Source organism: Dicentrarchus labrax, unplaced genomic scaffold, assembly GCF_905237075.1.
Source record: "Dicentrarchus labrax unplaced genomic scaffold, dlabrax2021, whole genome shotgun sequence".
Lineage (NCBI taxonomy): Eukaryota > Metazoa > Chordata > Actinopteri > Moronidae > Dicentrarchus > Dicentrarchus labrax.
The window spans coordinates 11,577,970-11,594,627 of NW_026136715.1; the positions used below are offsets into that span (position 1 = coordinate 11,577,970).

The window sequence follows — 16,658 nt, forward strand, 5'->3', positions numbered from 1 at the left end:
AAATTATACTATTATAGTATATTATAATTATTTTATACATTATTCCAAGATTTGAACCCCTTTTCTTCCCTAACCCTAAAACAACTTTGCCCAAGATTGGCGAGTAACCCTGTCGTCATTTTGGAAACATAACCCATCTATTCTTCAATAACTCCTCCATCTGAGTTGTAGTAGTTGTAGGTTTGGTAGCGTATCAAACTGTAATTGGTTCTGCAGAGTATTTTAGTTTACCCTGTAGATATATTTACAAAAACACTATATAAAATGTCCAATTACCTGTTGCTCCAGGAAGCACCGAAAGGTTGGTGGCATGATAATCATGACTGCATATTGAAAGAGTTGTTTGTTGAAAAGAGATGTAGCATTACATGAGGGATGATTTAGAGACCAGATTTCATCACAATATCATTTTATCTGTCTTCATAGACATGAAGGCCCCGCTGGAATGACACCAAGCTGGATATTATTGCAGCTCTTAAATTTCAAGATGACTTAACTAAAAGTTCTAAGTGGTGGGTGCACAGCCTCTAGTCTTTAGTTTAGAGAACGTTGTTGCATGTGACTCTTCACTAGAGCTCAAACACTACCGAGTATTGTTTCCTTCAGACTTTAACTGTGAGCAGTACATTTGATCATATAACTGTTTCCCTCTTCCAACCTCCATCAATACTGTCTATTTTGAGTAAAGGCTACTTATACAAATCATATACAATACATTTTGATACCACCTCTGAAATAGCTATCTATATGTATTTATAATACCGATGCAACCCCGACCTCTCCCAACTCCCTGCGACGGCTCATTGACACTTGTCCTAAATTTTTCAGGGTGTTCATCCCACCCCCACAGCAGGTGGCAACTGCATTGACATCTCACCCACAAAGATTGAACTGGCTTATTTGGGCATGTCTCAGTGACCCACTGTCCGTCCTAAGCCCTTGGAGGACTGAACCCCCAAACACTTTATATTCACGTCACCTGGATACAGGGGGGAATCCAGGGCTCCAAATGCTTCATGGAAACTGGACAGCACTTCGTGAAATCCTGTTATCTGAGCTTGCAGATGCATTTCTGTGAAGAGTCATTTAAGAGACACGTACTTAGTGTTTGTAGTGGTAGTTAGTAGTTTGTATTATCAAATCTGGGGAAAACAAATGACCATATTCAAATAATAATCATTGTGTTTTTGTTGTGAGCCGTTTATATCTGCACAGGGAGCAGGTCCTCTTCTGCAGAGCCCGCCATGTTTCTACAGTAGCCATGAACAGACAAATAAAACACTGGCTCTAGATCAGGCCTTTTGCATTTTTCGCAGCTACCAGATTCTCCGAGACACTTCACAGCCCGTACTCACTCCCTCAATATAGACGCGAGCAGTGTTCAGTTGTTTGCAATCTGCAACTTCACCAATAAAAGCTACTAAATCCTACAAACTGATGCTTTAAGTCTACAACCATGGTAGCAGCTGGACTTGGGCACAGTGGGTGTGTAAGCTAAATGCTGACATACTCACACTGATGTTAACATGCTAACATGTCAAGTCGGTAAGTTTGTGGTCACCAATGTAGTTTCCAATGTAGTTTAGCATGCTAACATTCACTAAATTTGCAGTAAAAGTGTAGCTGAGGCTGATGGGAATGTCATTAGTTCAGTAATAACTAAATGTTGTTAACCAGATGATGGTGCTACATGAAAGGTTTATCAGGTTATCAAAAAAGTGATTACAATTAATCTTGAGCAAAACATGAATGCCTGAACCAAATATTATGGCTCTACATTAAATAGTTGTTGGGATATTTCAGTCTGGATCCAAGTGGTGAATCACCTTAACAGACATACGATTTTGCATTAAACCTTAGTATTGACACACGTTTAAGTCAGTGTGCATATTCTAGTTGGGGAGAGCCAAATCAAACAGCGTAAATCCATTACGGTTTCATAACTTTATTCCCATAAAAAGTAATACATTTCTTAATTTATAATAAATAAATAACAAAAATAAAATAATATCCAATAAATCTTTCAAGTTCCTTTGAAATGATTCCTGACGTATTCAGGGAGGACGTGGAAATTAACCAAAGAAAATGTACAGCCACATTCAGTATCACAGCTTACGTGAAGATACTATACTGTATGTGCTTGTAATGTAAATAAAAAGCACTGCATACCATGATACATTATACAGTAAAATAAAAGGTACATTACAGCAAATTAATATAAAACCTTAAAAATAGGCCTCTGTATACAACATGACATTTAATATAAGACATGAGTCTGAAATCAGATTGAAAAAAGTTACCATCCCAAGGATTAATCAGTCTCAGGCTGCTCTAAACGGGACAGTGCAACTATCTCACATCTTCACTTCAGCCAACACATGAAACAATGTTTCTTATTACCAGAGAGGCAGCTGGATGAGCAGGCCAAATTTTCTTACACAAAAGCTTTATAAAAACACAATGTCATGATAAAAAAGGGAGCATCCTCACAAAGAATCTGTTGGAGCAAACAGATTACTCCGATGTTGTTTTAGTGTAAGGAAGAGCTACTTTCTGAGGACAAACCCTATGCATGCTTAACATGCTTATAGATACTGGTAGGAAAAACAGCTACTGCAGAGAGGAATAAAACTGAAATGAATCCAGTCACATGTGAAAGTGAAAACAAGAAAATCATTCATCACTGAAAATTGAAAGGCATTTCATCCTCCGTTTGGGGGAAAGGATGAGTGATTCACTTAAGGAAGCATCAGTGATTGACCACAAACCAACCCATAAGTCATTCTGGTGCAATGCCACAGAGACGCAGATTCACATAGTGAAAGTGAGGTGTGAAAAAGTGAAAGGGTAGAGATCATGTCAGAGAAATGTGCATCATGTGCAAACGCAGTGTTAGAAAGAAACATGTACAGAATGTGAAACGGAAAACAATATCTTTGTAAACATGTGGATGAGTCATCGAAACAGGAACAAAAAAATTAAATCATTCAGAAACTATTTATCCATCGGGGACACCCACTTTAAAACATAAAAGGTTAGAGTGTCTTTACAAGCACTCCTGGTATTAAGATATAAGGGGCTTTAAAATGTAGTTAATGATACTTGGCAAGTAACAGAGAGCATATTTTGTCTATTTGGAGGCACTGTCACCTCTCTGGGCCAGGCAGCGTGGAGGAGAGACTGGAAACGAGGGCAGTGAGCCAAGTTGTGGCCGAAATAACTAAAATACGCACAACGTGATTTAAACCTTGAGACCATTAACACCCTGTGTGTATGTGTGTGTGTTTTATATGCATGTGAAGCATTGCATGTGCATATTTTGTGTACAACAAAAAGAAATACACAACTGGGTAAATGTTCTTACAATGGAAGCATGAAGCTCATTAAAGCAAAAGATAGTAAAAACGTGCAGTGTGTCCAGCATTTGACTCTCTCCAGAGCTGAGGCGTGTGTGTTGATATTCTGGCTCAGTCAGAAGCTATGACTCCCCCTCTTATATAATCCTGCATGTGGCTTTGCCTCTCGAGAGGGAAGTGGTTGGGAGGGAGGGGGTTGCCCTGAAGCCAGAGCCTCCTCTGAATCATGTGAACACAGTGACTAAAACTGGCAATAGTGAACACATGCACTTGTATCTTTGTGAGTGAGAGATGCTTTTAGGTGTGTTGAACATGAGTGTGAAGGTCTGTCTGAGAGGTACAATGTGACAAACTTAACCGTCCGTGATGTGTGTGAGGGTCCCGACGCTACGGTGCTTTCAAAAGCTAGTGTTTGTGGTCACAGGGCGATGCTGTTGGTCCTGCGCTCTGGAAAGCAGAAAAGGGGGTTGGAAGGGTCGTCACAGTCGTCGGGCAGTTGGGTGTCTGCTGCTGCCAGTGGATTCCTGCTAATGACCAAGTCCAGGCAGTCTCCTGCCTCTATAATTAGGGGCACTGTTAGACAACAGTCCAAGTCCCTGGTCCTGACACGGTTCACCTGGAACACCAGAATCAATCAAATTATTCACCATTCAACATGCTATAACATTTCTTTAAAATGAATAGTTTGACCAGGGAAACACTCCATTTAGAAACTATGATAAAATAGCATAAAGAAAAGAAAAATAAACTATACAAAAAGGTAAAAAGTTAAGACTTTTTTTTGGTAAATAATACAACATTAGACAGGAAACAGCAAGAAAAAAACCTTAAACAAAATTTTAAATGTATAAATGGAGAGGTTACACAAAATTCACAAGAATAGGCTATCTGTTTCCCCTTTTCTAGGTTGTTATGCTAAGCTAACCGTCTCCTGGCTGTCACTTCATTTTTAACAAACAGACATGAGACTGGTATCAATATTTTTATCTAACACTCTGAAGGAGTTAATTTCCCAATTTTCCCAATAAGGCCAGGAGATGGTTGGCTTTAGTGTACAGACACGATACTGGTGTTGATCTTATCATATAACTCTGATCAGAAAGGGAATTTCCCAAAATGTCTAAATTTCTTTAAACGTATTTTTGGTTGACGTAAAAAGTACCTGAAGAATTCGGTCAAAAGGTTTTAACCCTGCTTGGTCAGCGGGGCCATCAGGGCGGATCATGTTGACATAAACCCCTTTTTCCAGGAGCCCATCGGATACACTAAAACCAAAGTCACAGCTCTCAAGGTCCTTCCTTATGGTCACCTGCAAACACAGGAGACGTCAGAGTTACACAGGGATTGTGTCTTTAAGGCTTTTACACATATAAAATGTACTCCAGCCATTCTGCATTGCACTCTCATAAAGTTGGGGGATTTGTGAGAGACAGATTTAAAAAGGATGGTCAAAAATTGATATAGCAGAATGCCAGATATTGACTTTACTCATGCTGTTGAGTAAAAGTCCACAAATATTGGATCCTTCTAATAATGCAACTCAATAGCATCTTTTATTAGATCCAGTTGCCTCCTAAATGTCTGCAACTTCCCAACTGCAGATCTCCGGTTTCAGGCTTTACGTTAAAAATTTAAAGTTTCCGAGACCAGGCAGAGATAACTTAACAAAGCTCCTTTCAGAGTCTCAGAAGACGTTACAAAACTATTCACACAGGCTGAGTGAGTTGTACTCTTCCTGTCGTAAACAGCAAACAGATTTTGATATGTTTTTCCTTTAACAGACAGGAAATGAAAATAAATTATTAAATAAAATGAAAAAGAAGAGTTAAAATGAGAAGAAGGATGGCACTCTCATATCCGTCTGTTTAATATGAAGCTGGAGACAGTTAATTTAAAACTAGAACAGGAAACAGAAGGAAAAAGCCAAAGATAACAGCTCTAAAGCTCATTATTTAACATGCATCTTGTTTTCCTTTCCTCATAAACGGTGACTTTCTAGACTGGATGCAGCTTCATATTATACCAACAAATGTGAGAGTGGTATGGATCTTCTCATCTAACTTTTGAAAAGAAAATTACAACTTAATTCAGTGGCCAGGTGAAAAAACACATGGGGTTGGACACAATAACGGTTACACAGCTATTGTACTGTATATCACAGCACTGCACAGGTGTCTTTTATTGTGTCCACCATCCACATTCTGTATATACTAAACATTACCAAAAACTACAAATAGTTTTTGAAGACACATGCCTCTGTGTCATTGGTTTCTCTTTGGATTTAGACCTATTCTATAACAAGGTCAGCAGCTTTAACCATAACAAGAAACAGCTTCAAAAAGGTGGGACTTGATGACTTTCCATGACATCATGTAAGATGTGTCAACTCAAAACATTTCCACACTGCAGGACTGTGACATGCTCTGTTATTACTCCCTTAGTTTGAGCCCAGTCAGTCGCTCAGTCAAACACAGCACAGTGAGATGCACACATGACACCAAACAAGTACAGAAGCGCTGGCTGGAGTCACAGCATGTGCTTGCTGCTAAGGCAATGTATAATGAGTGTTGTGTGTTTTTGTTGTACACACTGCAAGTCCTGACTGGCCGGGTATCCACTGGGTCCAGTTACACTGTACCGACAGGCACAATGAGCCAAGTGAAGGAGGCACGCAGGCACTGTTGTTTATACCATGTTCATCAGGCTGTGAGTGCAGCTGACGGATCAATCAATTATCCCATTTTGGCCTCGATGTTTCATTAATACTGCCCACAAATTACAGTGGAAGTACAACAAACTAAATGCGGTATCAATAAAATAAAATTATGGATTAGTATCTATAATAATGAATAATAGAAATCTGCTAGTTCAAGGGAAGAGGCTGGCTTAATGGACTCAAGGGAGAATTTTGTGTTTATGAGGGAAGTGTTTTTATGTACTTAATTACAGGGTACACTAATATTGTTACCAGGAATGGAAAATGTGATAAAGTATAAAAATACTTTGGTAAATTATATGGTAAAATGTTTATTATTATTATTATTATTATTGTTGTTGGGGATCAAAACATTAAGTCTGGGAAGCAGGGTACACCTTTATAGCTGTATTTATGAAATATTTAATTTATATGTGCTTAAAATGAAAACAGTAATGTAGTTTTAGGATCCAGTATAGGATCAACCTCATGATCAATGCTGAGTTTGGAGAAGAGCATCCTCAGACAAGACAATGTCTAACTGACTCAGTCCTTATTTACACATCAACGGTTTTGCAAAAAATATGGTGCCATTATTGTAGCAAAAAAAAAAAAAAAAGAGACTTGAGTAACAGTATCTCAATTCACGTGCATAATCAGATTTGTAAATGCGTACAAGAATCTGTAAATATGTATAAAGATCTGAAAAAGTGCAGATAAATCTGTAAATGCAGACATACATATTAATGGCTGTATTGTATTTGCTCCAAGAGTTGGAAATATTGACAATTCATCGGTTACACCAGGACTCTCAATTGGTGACTTTTGCTACACTTCTGCTGTGGCAGATGGGCAAATGTGTGTGGCGATTTGTGTTGCGTCTCCGCTGATCACATAATGGTGCAGCAACTCTACACTTTGCTGGAAGAGTGTTAATAAACTCAGCAGAGCTTGCAACACAAAAAAAAGCTTGATAGTTCGCCAATGTTGTCGCTGTTAAAAACATAATAGTAATGTGCAAAGTGAGGCCATGTCTTCACCATTTTTTGAAGCGAAAGCGTTTTATCAGTTCACACACCAAGGGTAATGGAGGTGTGGCTTCAGAAGATTGCACTTTGGAACGGGTTTCAAAAGTTAACATTTTCAGTCCCCTAAAATGGCAGCGCCATGCTAACAAAAGTTTAACGTTGGGGTCCAAGTGAAAGAGCTTGACTTCTTTCACAGAAACTATAAAATTACAAAGGTTAAGCAATTGGACCCTCCTGACTCCAAATTTGTTAGCCCCTTGTTCTCCTCTGGGTAGCAAGTAATTATGTAATTGGTAGAAAATATTCACATTGTAATTTGTGGGCTTTAATCTAAAGTGTTTATTCCTTACACATTAAGTTTAATTATTTGCCAACAGAACTACCTTGTGAAGTGCCAGGGTGGTAGGGGACAAAATGTCAGGGGGGTCCCCTTTGCCCCGGGATGGTACGTCTCTGGCTCCAGTTGGCATGTTCAGGTTGCTTTTGTTCTTGGGGTCGCCATGAATTCCCTCCCTCTTAATAGGACTAATTTCAGACTGAAACATTGAGTCTTCGTTGGTCTTGCTCTCCTCTAGGTACAGACTAAGAGCGCTACCTGTCATGGATGCCTGAAAGAGCACAAAATTTAAAAAGGGATTATCATTTCCGTATGAACAAGTACATAAACAAACATGTAACCTCTCTTGTGTACACAGAGTCTGATAAGAGGCCAGGGCATTGCGTAAAAGCCGGTCAGTATGGCAGCAGGTGCCCGGCCTGTCTTGTCAGATTTAATAACAGATTACACACTCTGGCGATTATCATAATGCTTTATCTGGCATGGTCATTTAGGCTGACACCGGTCTATGAATACACTAGTAGGACAAAGCAGATGGAGGAGAAGGGGGGTTGGAGATGACAGGCGTGGCCTACCTCCAGCTCCCTGAGAATCTCTGACTGGCCGCAGGTCTCGAGGTCCTGCAGAGCCTGGGACCAGAAGCTGTCTTCCTGGTTCAGGGTGCCATGGCAACGAGGAGGGCTGATGAATCTATGACAACGCAGGAACCAGAACATGAGAGCAGCCCTGTGGGTCTTGAGGCCCGCTGCTTACAAAAGCAGCATGGGAAATGCAGTTTTTGGGCTGAGTGCTGGAGAATCCCTTTTGAAAAACTCTCACGACCACATTCAGGGTTTATTGTAAATTCTCTCACTTGTGGCAGCTCGAACGCTGAGGAGTCCGCTAGATTAGATAAAAGCCTTTAAGAGTTTCTTTTTCTTTTTTTTTTTTCTTTTTTTTAAAACAAAAGTAACGTCACCCCCCAAAAAATAGCAGAAAATTGAAAGCATGTGACACAAAAGTTCAGGAAAAAAAAAAAAAAGAAGTCAAGTGTGAAGAGACAGATAAGGCTGATGTATCCTTGGGCGCTTTAGGTGCATTCTGAGGAAACGTTTTTTTGGTGTGGACAAAGGGTGACAGAAAAGATGCATCTATGTGAAACACCAAAGAGCTCGTGGGCAGTTAGTAAAGCAGATGAGAAAGAGAATACCTGAGAAAGAAGAGAAAAGGACAGTTTGGAAAAGCTCAAAACATGAAAGCATACAACACAAAATGAAGAGAAAGTAATTCAGTTTGCTTTAGTTAATGAACCCGAACACGGGAAAAGAAAATCACAGAAGCTTTTATTTATACACAGTGGTGGAAAATGTACTCAGGTCCTTTACTTAAGTAAAAGTACCAATGTAAGTAAAAGTCCTGAATTCAGTAGAAGTATTATGAGCATAATACACTTAAAAGTATCAAAAGTGAAAGTGTCGATGTGCAGTAAAATGCCCCCTATAACTGAATCATATGATTGTTAATACTAATGCAAAAATGTGTAAACTGCCTTTAACTGTTGTTACTAGTTTAGGGGAAGAAACTACTTTATATACAGTTAGGTTGTTTAGTAAGGGGTCAGACCCCTCCAAAGTGTCATAAAATGTATCTGAGGGGTCATGAGATGATTAATGAGGCAGGAAATAAGTTACACAACTTTGTATTCATTTTTGGGGCTTTTCTCAAATCTTTGCTTTTTTTGTGAAATACTGGATAATTTAATAATTGTTAGGTCTCTTAACAGTTATTCAAACAAAACCAATGTGAGAAGTTTAGAGGGTTAGGTAGGTAATTTATAGGAATCTGACACATGACAAGGGTCCCCAACCAGAGACTGTATAACGTCCCGTAACGTCCCCCATAAAATTCTGAAGAGCTGTGCAAGCTCAGTGGGGGCAGCTGGGGTAAAGAGGTGGAGCATAAGTGGAGCAGAGGTGGGCTGAATGAAGCCTGGTTACTGAAAACAGCTGCCTGTGACAGCACACACCTGTCACTCAAAGCGGCCATTTCCTTAATTATGCAAAAGTTTAAACCTCAACATTTTAAAATTCACGCCCGTACAGTTGTCATGAACGGGATATTTTGCTCATTTTTTGGACCCGGCTGTAATCATGTTTAGTTCTGCTGTAAAGTTGGGCATTTTTTGGGCCATATGGAGGATTGACCCACTTCTGCAGCCAACCTCAAGTGGCCGTTCGAGGAACTGCAGTTTTTGTTGGCTTCATTTTCCAGCCACAGAGGTTGCCCCTTAGTCCTGACTAAGCACTGCTTTATTGTCAGGGAGATCACAAACCAAGAAGGTTGGGAACTGGTTTAATCTCAAGAATGTTTTATATTTTTTAAACTTATTATATGTGTTTTATGTAAAGTAACTACGTCCAAGTCCGACTACCCCCAAAATTTACTTAAGTACAGTTCTTGAGTAAATGCACTTTGTTACTTTCCACCACTGCCTGTATGCAGAATATGATTTAAATTAAATATGCCCTTTACAATGAAATCAAAAACACTTAAAAGCTGCAATGGCAGAAAACAAGATGTCAACAGGAAGTAAACAGCAGCTGTGTGCGCTTACCCAGGTATCTTGTCCCACTCATCCTCAGTGAATCTCCCATCGTACAGCGCTGGGTGGTGGACTAGGCCTGCAGAGCTGGAACTGGTTTGGCTCCTGTGCTTCGTACGCCGCCACTCATTTGGATTGAGCAATATATCGGATGCTTTGTGAAGATAAGTCCCTGAAAAAGCAAGAAAATCAACTGACCTCATTAGATGCAAGTAAGGAGATGGGTAATTTTTAGGCAGTGAGCGTCTAGTGGACCTCACCTTGGCTACCGTAGCCTGCATCAAACCCTGAGCTATCCCAGGAGCTCATTGCAGAGTCTATACTGGGTACAGTGGCAGAGTAGACCTCTGAGTGTTTACTGGTCTTCTGGAAGTCTGTCAGTTCATCCTCTGTGTCACTTAGAAAGCCAGCTTCTCTGTCCGGAAGCTGCCGACCATCAGACTCTGGGAATGAACACGAGTGTCAAATCAGCATTAAACAAGGAAGAAACTCACTTCCTGCCTCTTTTTTTTTTTTTTAAATGCAAAAATAAAAACTGCCTCACTTTCACTGCCTTTAGGCCTCAGAAAGAACTAAATCAATATTAAAACTAACTTTATCTTTGTCTAATTTTCTCCCTCTACTCTTTTCCCACTACTGAAAAGTGCTATGTAAGTGTATGTGCTATTAAGTTGCATATAAATAAACATACAATCTGCAAAGGATGAAGGCAATGTATAAGTGAACACTGGCTCAACTGGGCTGGAAGATTCATGGAAAAAATTACCATCAGACTAAAACTATAGAAAAATTCTATTTTGCTTGTTTTTTTCCCCTCAATACTGCAGCTGTATTTGTAAGATCAGTTTTAATCAACTGCTATGGGTAAATACGGGTCCAGTGTATAGGATTTAGTGGCGTCCAGCAGTTAAGTTGCAGATTGCAACTAACTGAACACTGCTCGCGTCTGTATTTAAAGGAGAAACTACTGTGGCTGCAAAACTCAGTTTGCCCGTTCTGGGCTACTGTAGAAACATGAAGGTTTGTGTTTTCAGGTGATTACACATTAATCAATATATCCTCCTAAATGTTACACACTGGACCTTTAAAAAGGGAAAATAAATAATATAATAATAACTAAAATAAAAAATAAAAAACATACTGTCTGCTTGTTTTTTGATCTTGAGGGTGACTGACTCCCCGGCCATCTGCAGGAGATGGATGGCTTCGCTCAGTGGCTTTCCTTTCAGACTGACCCCATTAATGGCCAGGACTCGGTCTCCTATATGGATGGCTCCGGTCCTGCAGGGTTAGGAGAGCAGAGGAGACAGAGATACCAGAGTATACCAGACAGTACCGGCAGGCGGGCCTGTCAGACTGCCAGTGCGCTGACTGAGACGGGAACAAAGAGGCTTATTGTTACAGAAAAAGACGAGACAACCATTGTTAACAGTCTTCTTTATTTTAGAAAAAAAGAAAGAAAACTGAGCTAACATGCTAACAATGACAAAAAGAAAAAGGTTTCCTTTGCAGATATGACTAACAATAGCCTAATTTAAGTGTTACCATCTTCTAAAACCATCTTAATCCCCATTCCTCACCTCTCTGCCAGGCCTTTCTTAGTGAGGCCAGAAATGACGATGGGGTCAAAGGGTTCCTCTGTGCCAGAAATTGTGATGCCGAGTGGTCCGTTATATCTCTTCAGCTCAACTGTGTAGATTATAGAGCCGGACATCTCCAACTCATCTATAGCAATAGCGGGAGACAGTAGAGATACCATAAATAAGACTCAACATTACACAGATGTTACAAACCCTGCGAAGATAGAACAATTTTATGATAAAATGTTAAAATGTTTGTGTAAATGGATAAATAATAGGAGCTATTTAACTCATTGTACTGATTTAGAATTTTTGTATGGCTTATACACAGTGGAAATATTCACATTATTTACTTAAGTAAAAGTACCTATACAAGAGAGAAAGTCAAACTATTATTTAAGTGAAAGTACAGAAGTATTATCAGTAAAAAGATCTTATGACATGATTACATTGTCAGTACTTGGAGCTACTTTAACTATTTTATATACAGCTGGGTAATTAATCCAGAGTAGAGCCGATACAATGACAACAGAAAATTGGTTCCAGATTTTGGAATATTAATATTAGCTGTTTTTCTTAATTTTCTAATATATTAAAATGTATATATTTGGAGTTTGGACTGTTTGGCGACAAAACAAGACATTTGAATATGTCAACTTGGGCTCTGGCAACCTGAAATAGACATTTGTTACTATTATCTGATATTTATATGGACCAAAAATAAAATAAAGAAAATCAATAAAGCAAAGAATTGACCAGTCTTGAGTCCCGCCCCATTTTTGTTCTGTGCTCCCAACTTTCTTCGTTCCTGTACTCGGATCTGCTACCTGCTAGGTTCGTCTATGTTGAAAAGACAACCACATTTTGAGGATGGTTTGAAGACAGAAATGACATCACATCTTAAATTAGCTAGGTAATGTTAGCAAAATGCCAGCTAACAAGATAACTAATTTACATCAATCATTAGTTACCCTAGCTAGTTAGATAGCATTTTGCTAACATTATCTAACTTAACTTGGCTCTATGTGTTGCTTTATCTTTTAAACACAGACGGGCAGACAGGAAGAAGGAAAGGAGAAAGTTAATCGAAGCTTGCACAACTGTTATCGGAGCACAGAGGCACAGAGGCTCCAGGCAAGACTTATGAAGGGTTAGTTGCAGCCCAAGTCCAGTCCTTTTTGGTGAAAATGTGGATCATTTTACTTCTTTAGGCCTCAAACAGTTATTTAAATGAAATCACTGGAGACGTTTAAAACGAGAAATCACTTTTTGATTTAACTTATAGACATCAAGTGGCCTCAACTAGGACAATGCTTATTTATAAGGGGTCACAAGGCAAAAAGGAACTGGAACTGGTTTAAATGTAATTTATTATATATATATTATATATAGTTTATCATGGAGTTGAAGCATAAAGTAGCATCAAATGTAAATATTGTCCTTAAGTACAATACTTGAGTTAATGTACTTGGTTATTTCCCACTGCTGCTTCTATACAGGATGTGTATTTGGTGTTTGAAGGCATTATTTGTACCAATGTTGTCCTCATCTTTCTGGATGCGGAGTTTGACCATGTCCTCGGCCTGCTGCAGGACGTGCATGGCGTCCTCCATGGTGCAGTTCTCCAGACGCACACTGTCGATGGCCAGAAGCCTGTCTCCAGGCTCCAGAGTGCCTGTTCTAACAGACACAAGAGCAAGAGGATCACAACTATTAACTGGGACCAGGGAGCTGCATCTCCTGACTCAGTATGAGAATCCTATTAGCCTGGTGTCTCAGTGGGATTCTTGGGGGTGACCGTAACCTCACCCTCAACCTAATCAACACTGAGCCCTTCTGAAATGTGGCTGCCCTACTGATCCAGTTTTGATAGCTTAATCCAATTAGGCTTGTATTACACAGTGGATTCACAACAATTTTATTTTGCTCGTGAATAATCCCACATAAGCCTAGAACCTAGAACCTACTTCACCCCCTGCACTGTAAAGCAAAATGACGTCTCTCTAATGTGACCTGCACCGGAACTGAAAGCCACGGACCGCTTTTGCATTTCCAAGAACAATTACATGACTAACTGCTGTGAGAGCTGTAATGTGTGTTCAGCAGTAATATCATTAGCTGTGTGTTTATAGGACATACCTGTGTGCTATGCTTCCTTTCCTGATGTCAGAGATGATGAGGGGCTTGCCAGGTTTCTTACTTGCTGTTAAAACAGAAGAAAAATTCACATGTTTTTTTATTCTAGGATGAGGATGACGATGAGTAGGATGAGAAGATAAGACAGTGTAAACTTGGAAACATTAAAAAAAACAAAAAACAAAACCCTCAACTTTCTTTTCTTTTTGTTGCACTAATTAAGCTTCCTGTCCGTGTTTTTCAGAGTTAGTTAGAGCTGAAAGGGTCATGATGAATGCTGGTACAGGCCAGTATTATTCAGAGGTAATGAGGTATGTGCCCTCATGGTTTTGGAAGCCTTGTGTTTTATGGATCACAGAACATTGATTCAAAAGGACATTTACAGCGTGCAGGTCTGTGGAGCATTACTGAGCAACACTGCCCCCTGCTGTATGACTCTATGCTGACAAACTCACCACTGATGGTGATGCCAAGCTCCACTCCTCTCCTCTTGGGTAGTTTAACGTGGAAGGTGCCACTGCTGGGAACCACTGACTCTAATTGGATTTAAAAGTAAAAGATAAATGTGAGGAAGGAAGGCACAAATGTAACAAGAGCTCACAATAAGAAATAAGAAATTCACAACATGATACCTGCAACATCAAACTCAATCTCCACTGTGACCTTATTGGCCAGTGCGGAGTCTCTGAGCAGCTGATGGGCTTCCTCCAAAGTGCCATCTTCAGTTGGGATCCCATTAATGGACAACAGTCTGTCCCCAACCTGCAGCAGCCCACACCTTCACACAGGAAAAAAAACACACACAAAAAGCAGTTTTTATAATGGTGTAAAAGCAACAGGATTAAAAAATAAAATGGATATTAGCACTAACTTGTTACTGCTGTTTACATTTCCCCAGACACAAATTCAAAATATGTACTTCCCAATTATTTCCAGAGTGTGTGCGTGTATGTATATAATGTGTATAAATAACTGTATATGTATTGGTTTATTTTATTTTATTTATTTTCTATGTTATTCTGTAAATTTAATTATCTTTTTATTGTGTGTAGCATGAAGGAACTGCAGACTTTCATTTCATTATACAACCTTGTATAGTGTTAAATAACTGTCCTGAATTCTAGCTACAGCAGAAAATAATAATTATTCTAATTGTCGATTAGTAAAACCCCCCCCCCCAGTCAATCCGTTAATTGTTTAGTCTGAATATGTCATCTTTAGTTAGGTAATCTTCATTTATTCAGGTTTCATTAAGATCAAGAAAGAACAAATTACATATACACACACTTAGCTGCCAGTTTTTTATGTAAACCTCATTAAAACTAATGCAGTCATCCCATACACACATAATTAAAACAGATACAAATATTATTTAAATATATCAGCAAGTAAAACTAAAGAGTGTCTCAAGGATATTAAATAAAAAAAACATTTAAAAACAAAACCAACCTTTGCTTCATGAATAATTTAAGATTAATCAATCGCCAACATTTTGGGTGAATAACTCTCTGTCTTTATAATTAATTAATCTAACCATCAGCAAAGCTTTCAGTGAAATTATTCTGACAAGTGCCACATTCAGCACACACAGACACCACGTCTCATAGGCTGAAGGTATAAAATTTCATCTATAAAATGACACATTGCCTCTAGTCTTGACACGAACACACTGGCTCACTGACCTAGATTGAACTTACAAAATCACCTCAGTCAGTGAGCACACATACAGAAAATAAAAAATAATCACACATATCACACATTTAATCAGACCCCTAATTGCAAGGGCAAACGCCGAAGCACTGTCAACTGATATTAATTCACTAACCACCGCTGCTCATTAACCTTGTGTGGAGGCTGAGACACCAACATCACAGTCGGATGCTGTACTTGAGTCACTCCTGTCCAAGTGCTGCTGGACTAATCGTGTTACAAGACCCAGGGGAGATGGCCCTGCACTGCCGGCACAGACACCGTCATTAATCTTGCAAGACAAGGACAGATACAATGCACTGGCCTGATCCGGAGCTGTGTGTTAATTAGACTGCAACACGTAGTCTTGATCAATACAATGCTACATACCAATAGGATGCTTTTCACCATTAAAAAGAGAAACACTGGCTGAATCAATGGCTCATGAATAATGTGTGATACATGTACTGCTGCAGATGACTGCTCCTCTACATTAGTCAGAAACACACTCGAGACTAAAGTTACTGTCATTACAAATTACTGAGAACATCTGTTGACCTTTTAGGGCTGTGACCTCCCTCACTAAGGAAATAAAACGTCACCACGCCAAGAGGTGACAAGCACTAAAGCCCTTAAAACGAAGCATGCTAACATACTCACAATGACAATGCCAACATGCTTATGTTTGGCTGGTGTTTTTTTTTTTTACCACGTTCACTTAGTCTAGCACAGTGGTTCCCAACTTCTTTCCTTAAAAAAAGGACCCTTTTTCTTTCATTTGGTAAACTGATGACAACTGGCTGACATTTTTTATGGAAATTTCACATTATATTTAAAACTGTACAATGAACCCAAACAGTGAACTCAGTAACAGCAAGATTTTTGTGTAGAACGAGTGATTTGGATGACGTTGAGCAGATTATTTCCTGTTTAGGAAGCTTTTTATACAATTCTGTTGGCAAAACTGAGGCTGATGGGAATGGCTGAGTATCAAAGTCATAAATTAAATTGGTGCTGGAGGAATAGTCAGGGGATCACTTAAGCTATTGGGATTCATCCTGAATCCATGAATGTCTACAAAATGTTATGAGAATTCATTAAATAGTTATTGATCAATCCGAACCAAAGTGGTGGACAGACTGACTGCCACCCAGAGCCACGCTGCTAGCACTGATAATGAAAAGCAAAGATTAGATGAGATTCTGAAAAGATAAGCATTACTTTGCACAGTACACAGTATGTTTTTCTGCTTTTAA

The 16,658-nt window shown here is 39.2% G+C and overlaps 1 protein-coding gene across 6 annotated transcripts in view; it reads right to left on the reverse strand.

Annotated features, from left to right (window-relative positions):
• Positions 1 to 1,929: 1,929 nt before the first annotated feature.
• grip2a (glutamate receptor interacting protein 2a) overlaps positions 1,930 to 16,658 on the reverse strand; it is a 34,799-nt gene continuing 20,070 nt past the window's right edge. For 5 of the 6 annotated variants that reach the window (XM_051424152.1, XM_051424151.1, XM_051424150.1 and 2 more), the window contains exons 13-24: positions 14,346 to 14,491; positions 14,169 to 14,249; positions 13,717 to 13,780; positions 13,112 to 13,257; positions 11,578 to 11,722; positions 11,139 to 11,278; positions 10,258 to 10,440; positions 10,010 to 10,169; positions 7,992 to 8,106; positions 7,463 to 7,687; positions 4,519 to 4,665; positions 1,930 to 3,972 (exon numbers count right to left, since the gene is read on the reverse strand). In XM_051424152.1, coding sequence (XP_051280112.1) covers positions 3,775 to 3,972; positions 4,519 to 4,665; positions 7,463 to 7,687; positions 7,992 to 8,106; positions 10,010 to 10,169; positions 10,258 to 10,440; positions 11,139 to 11,278; positions 11,578 to 11,722; positions 13,112 to 13,257; positions 13,717 to 13,780; positions 14,169 to 14,249; positions 14,346 to 14,491 — 1,750 coding nt within the window. In that variant the 3' untranslated portion in view covers positions 1,930 to 3,774. The other variant, XM_051424155.1, reaches the window with a different exon arrangement.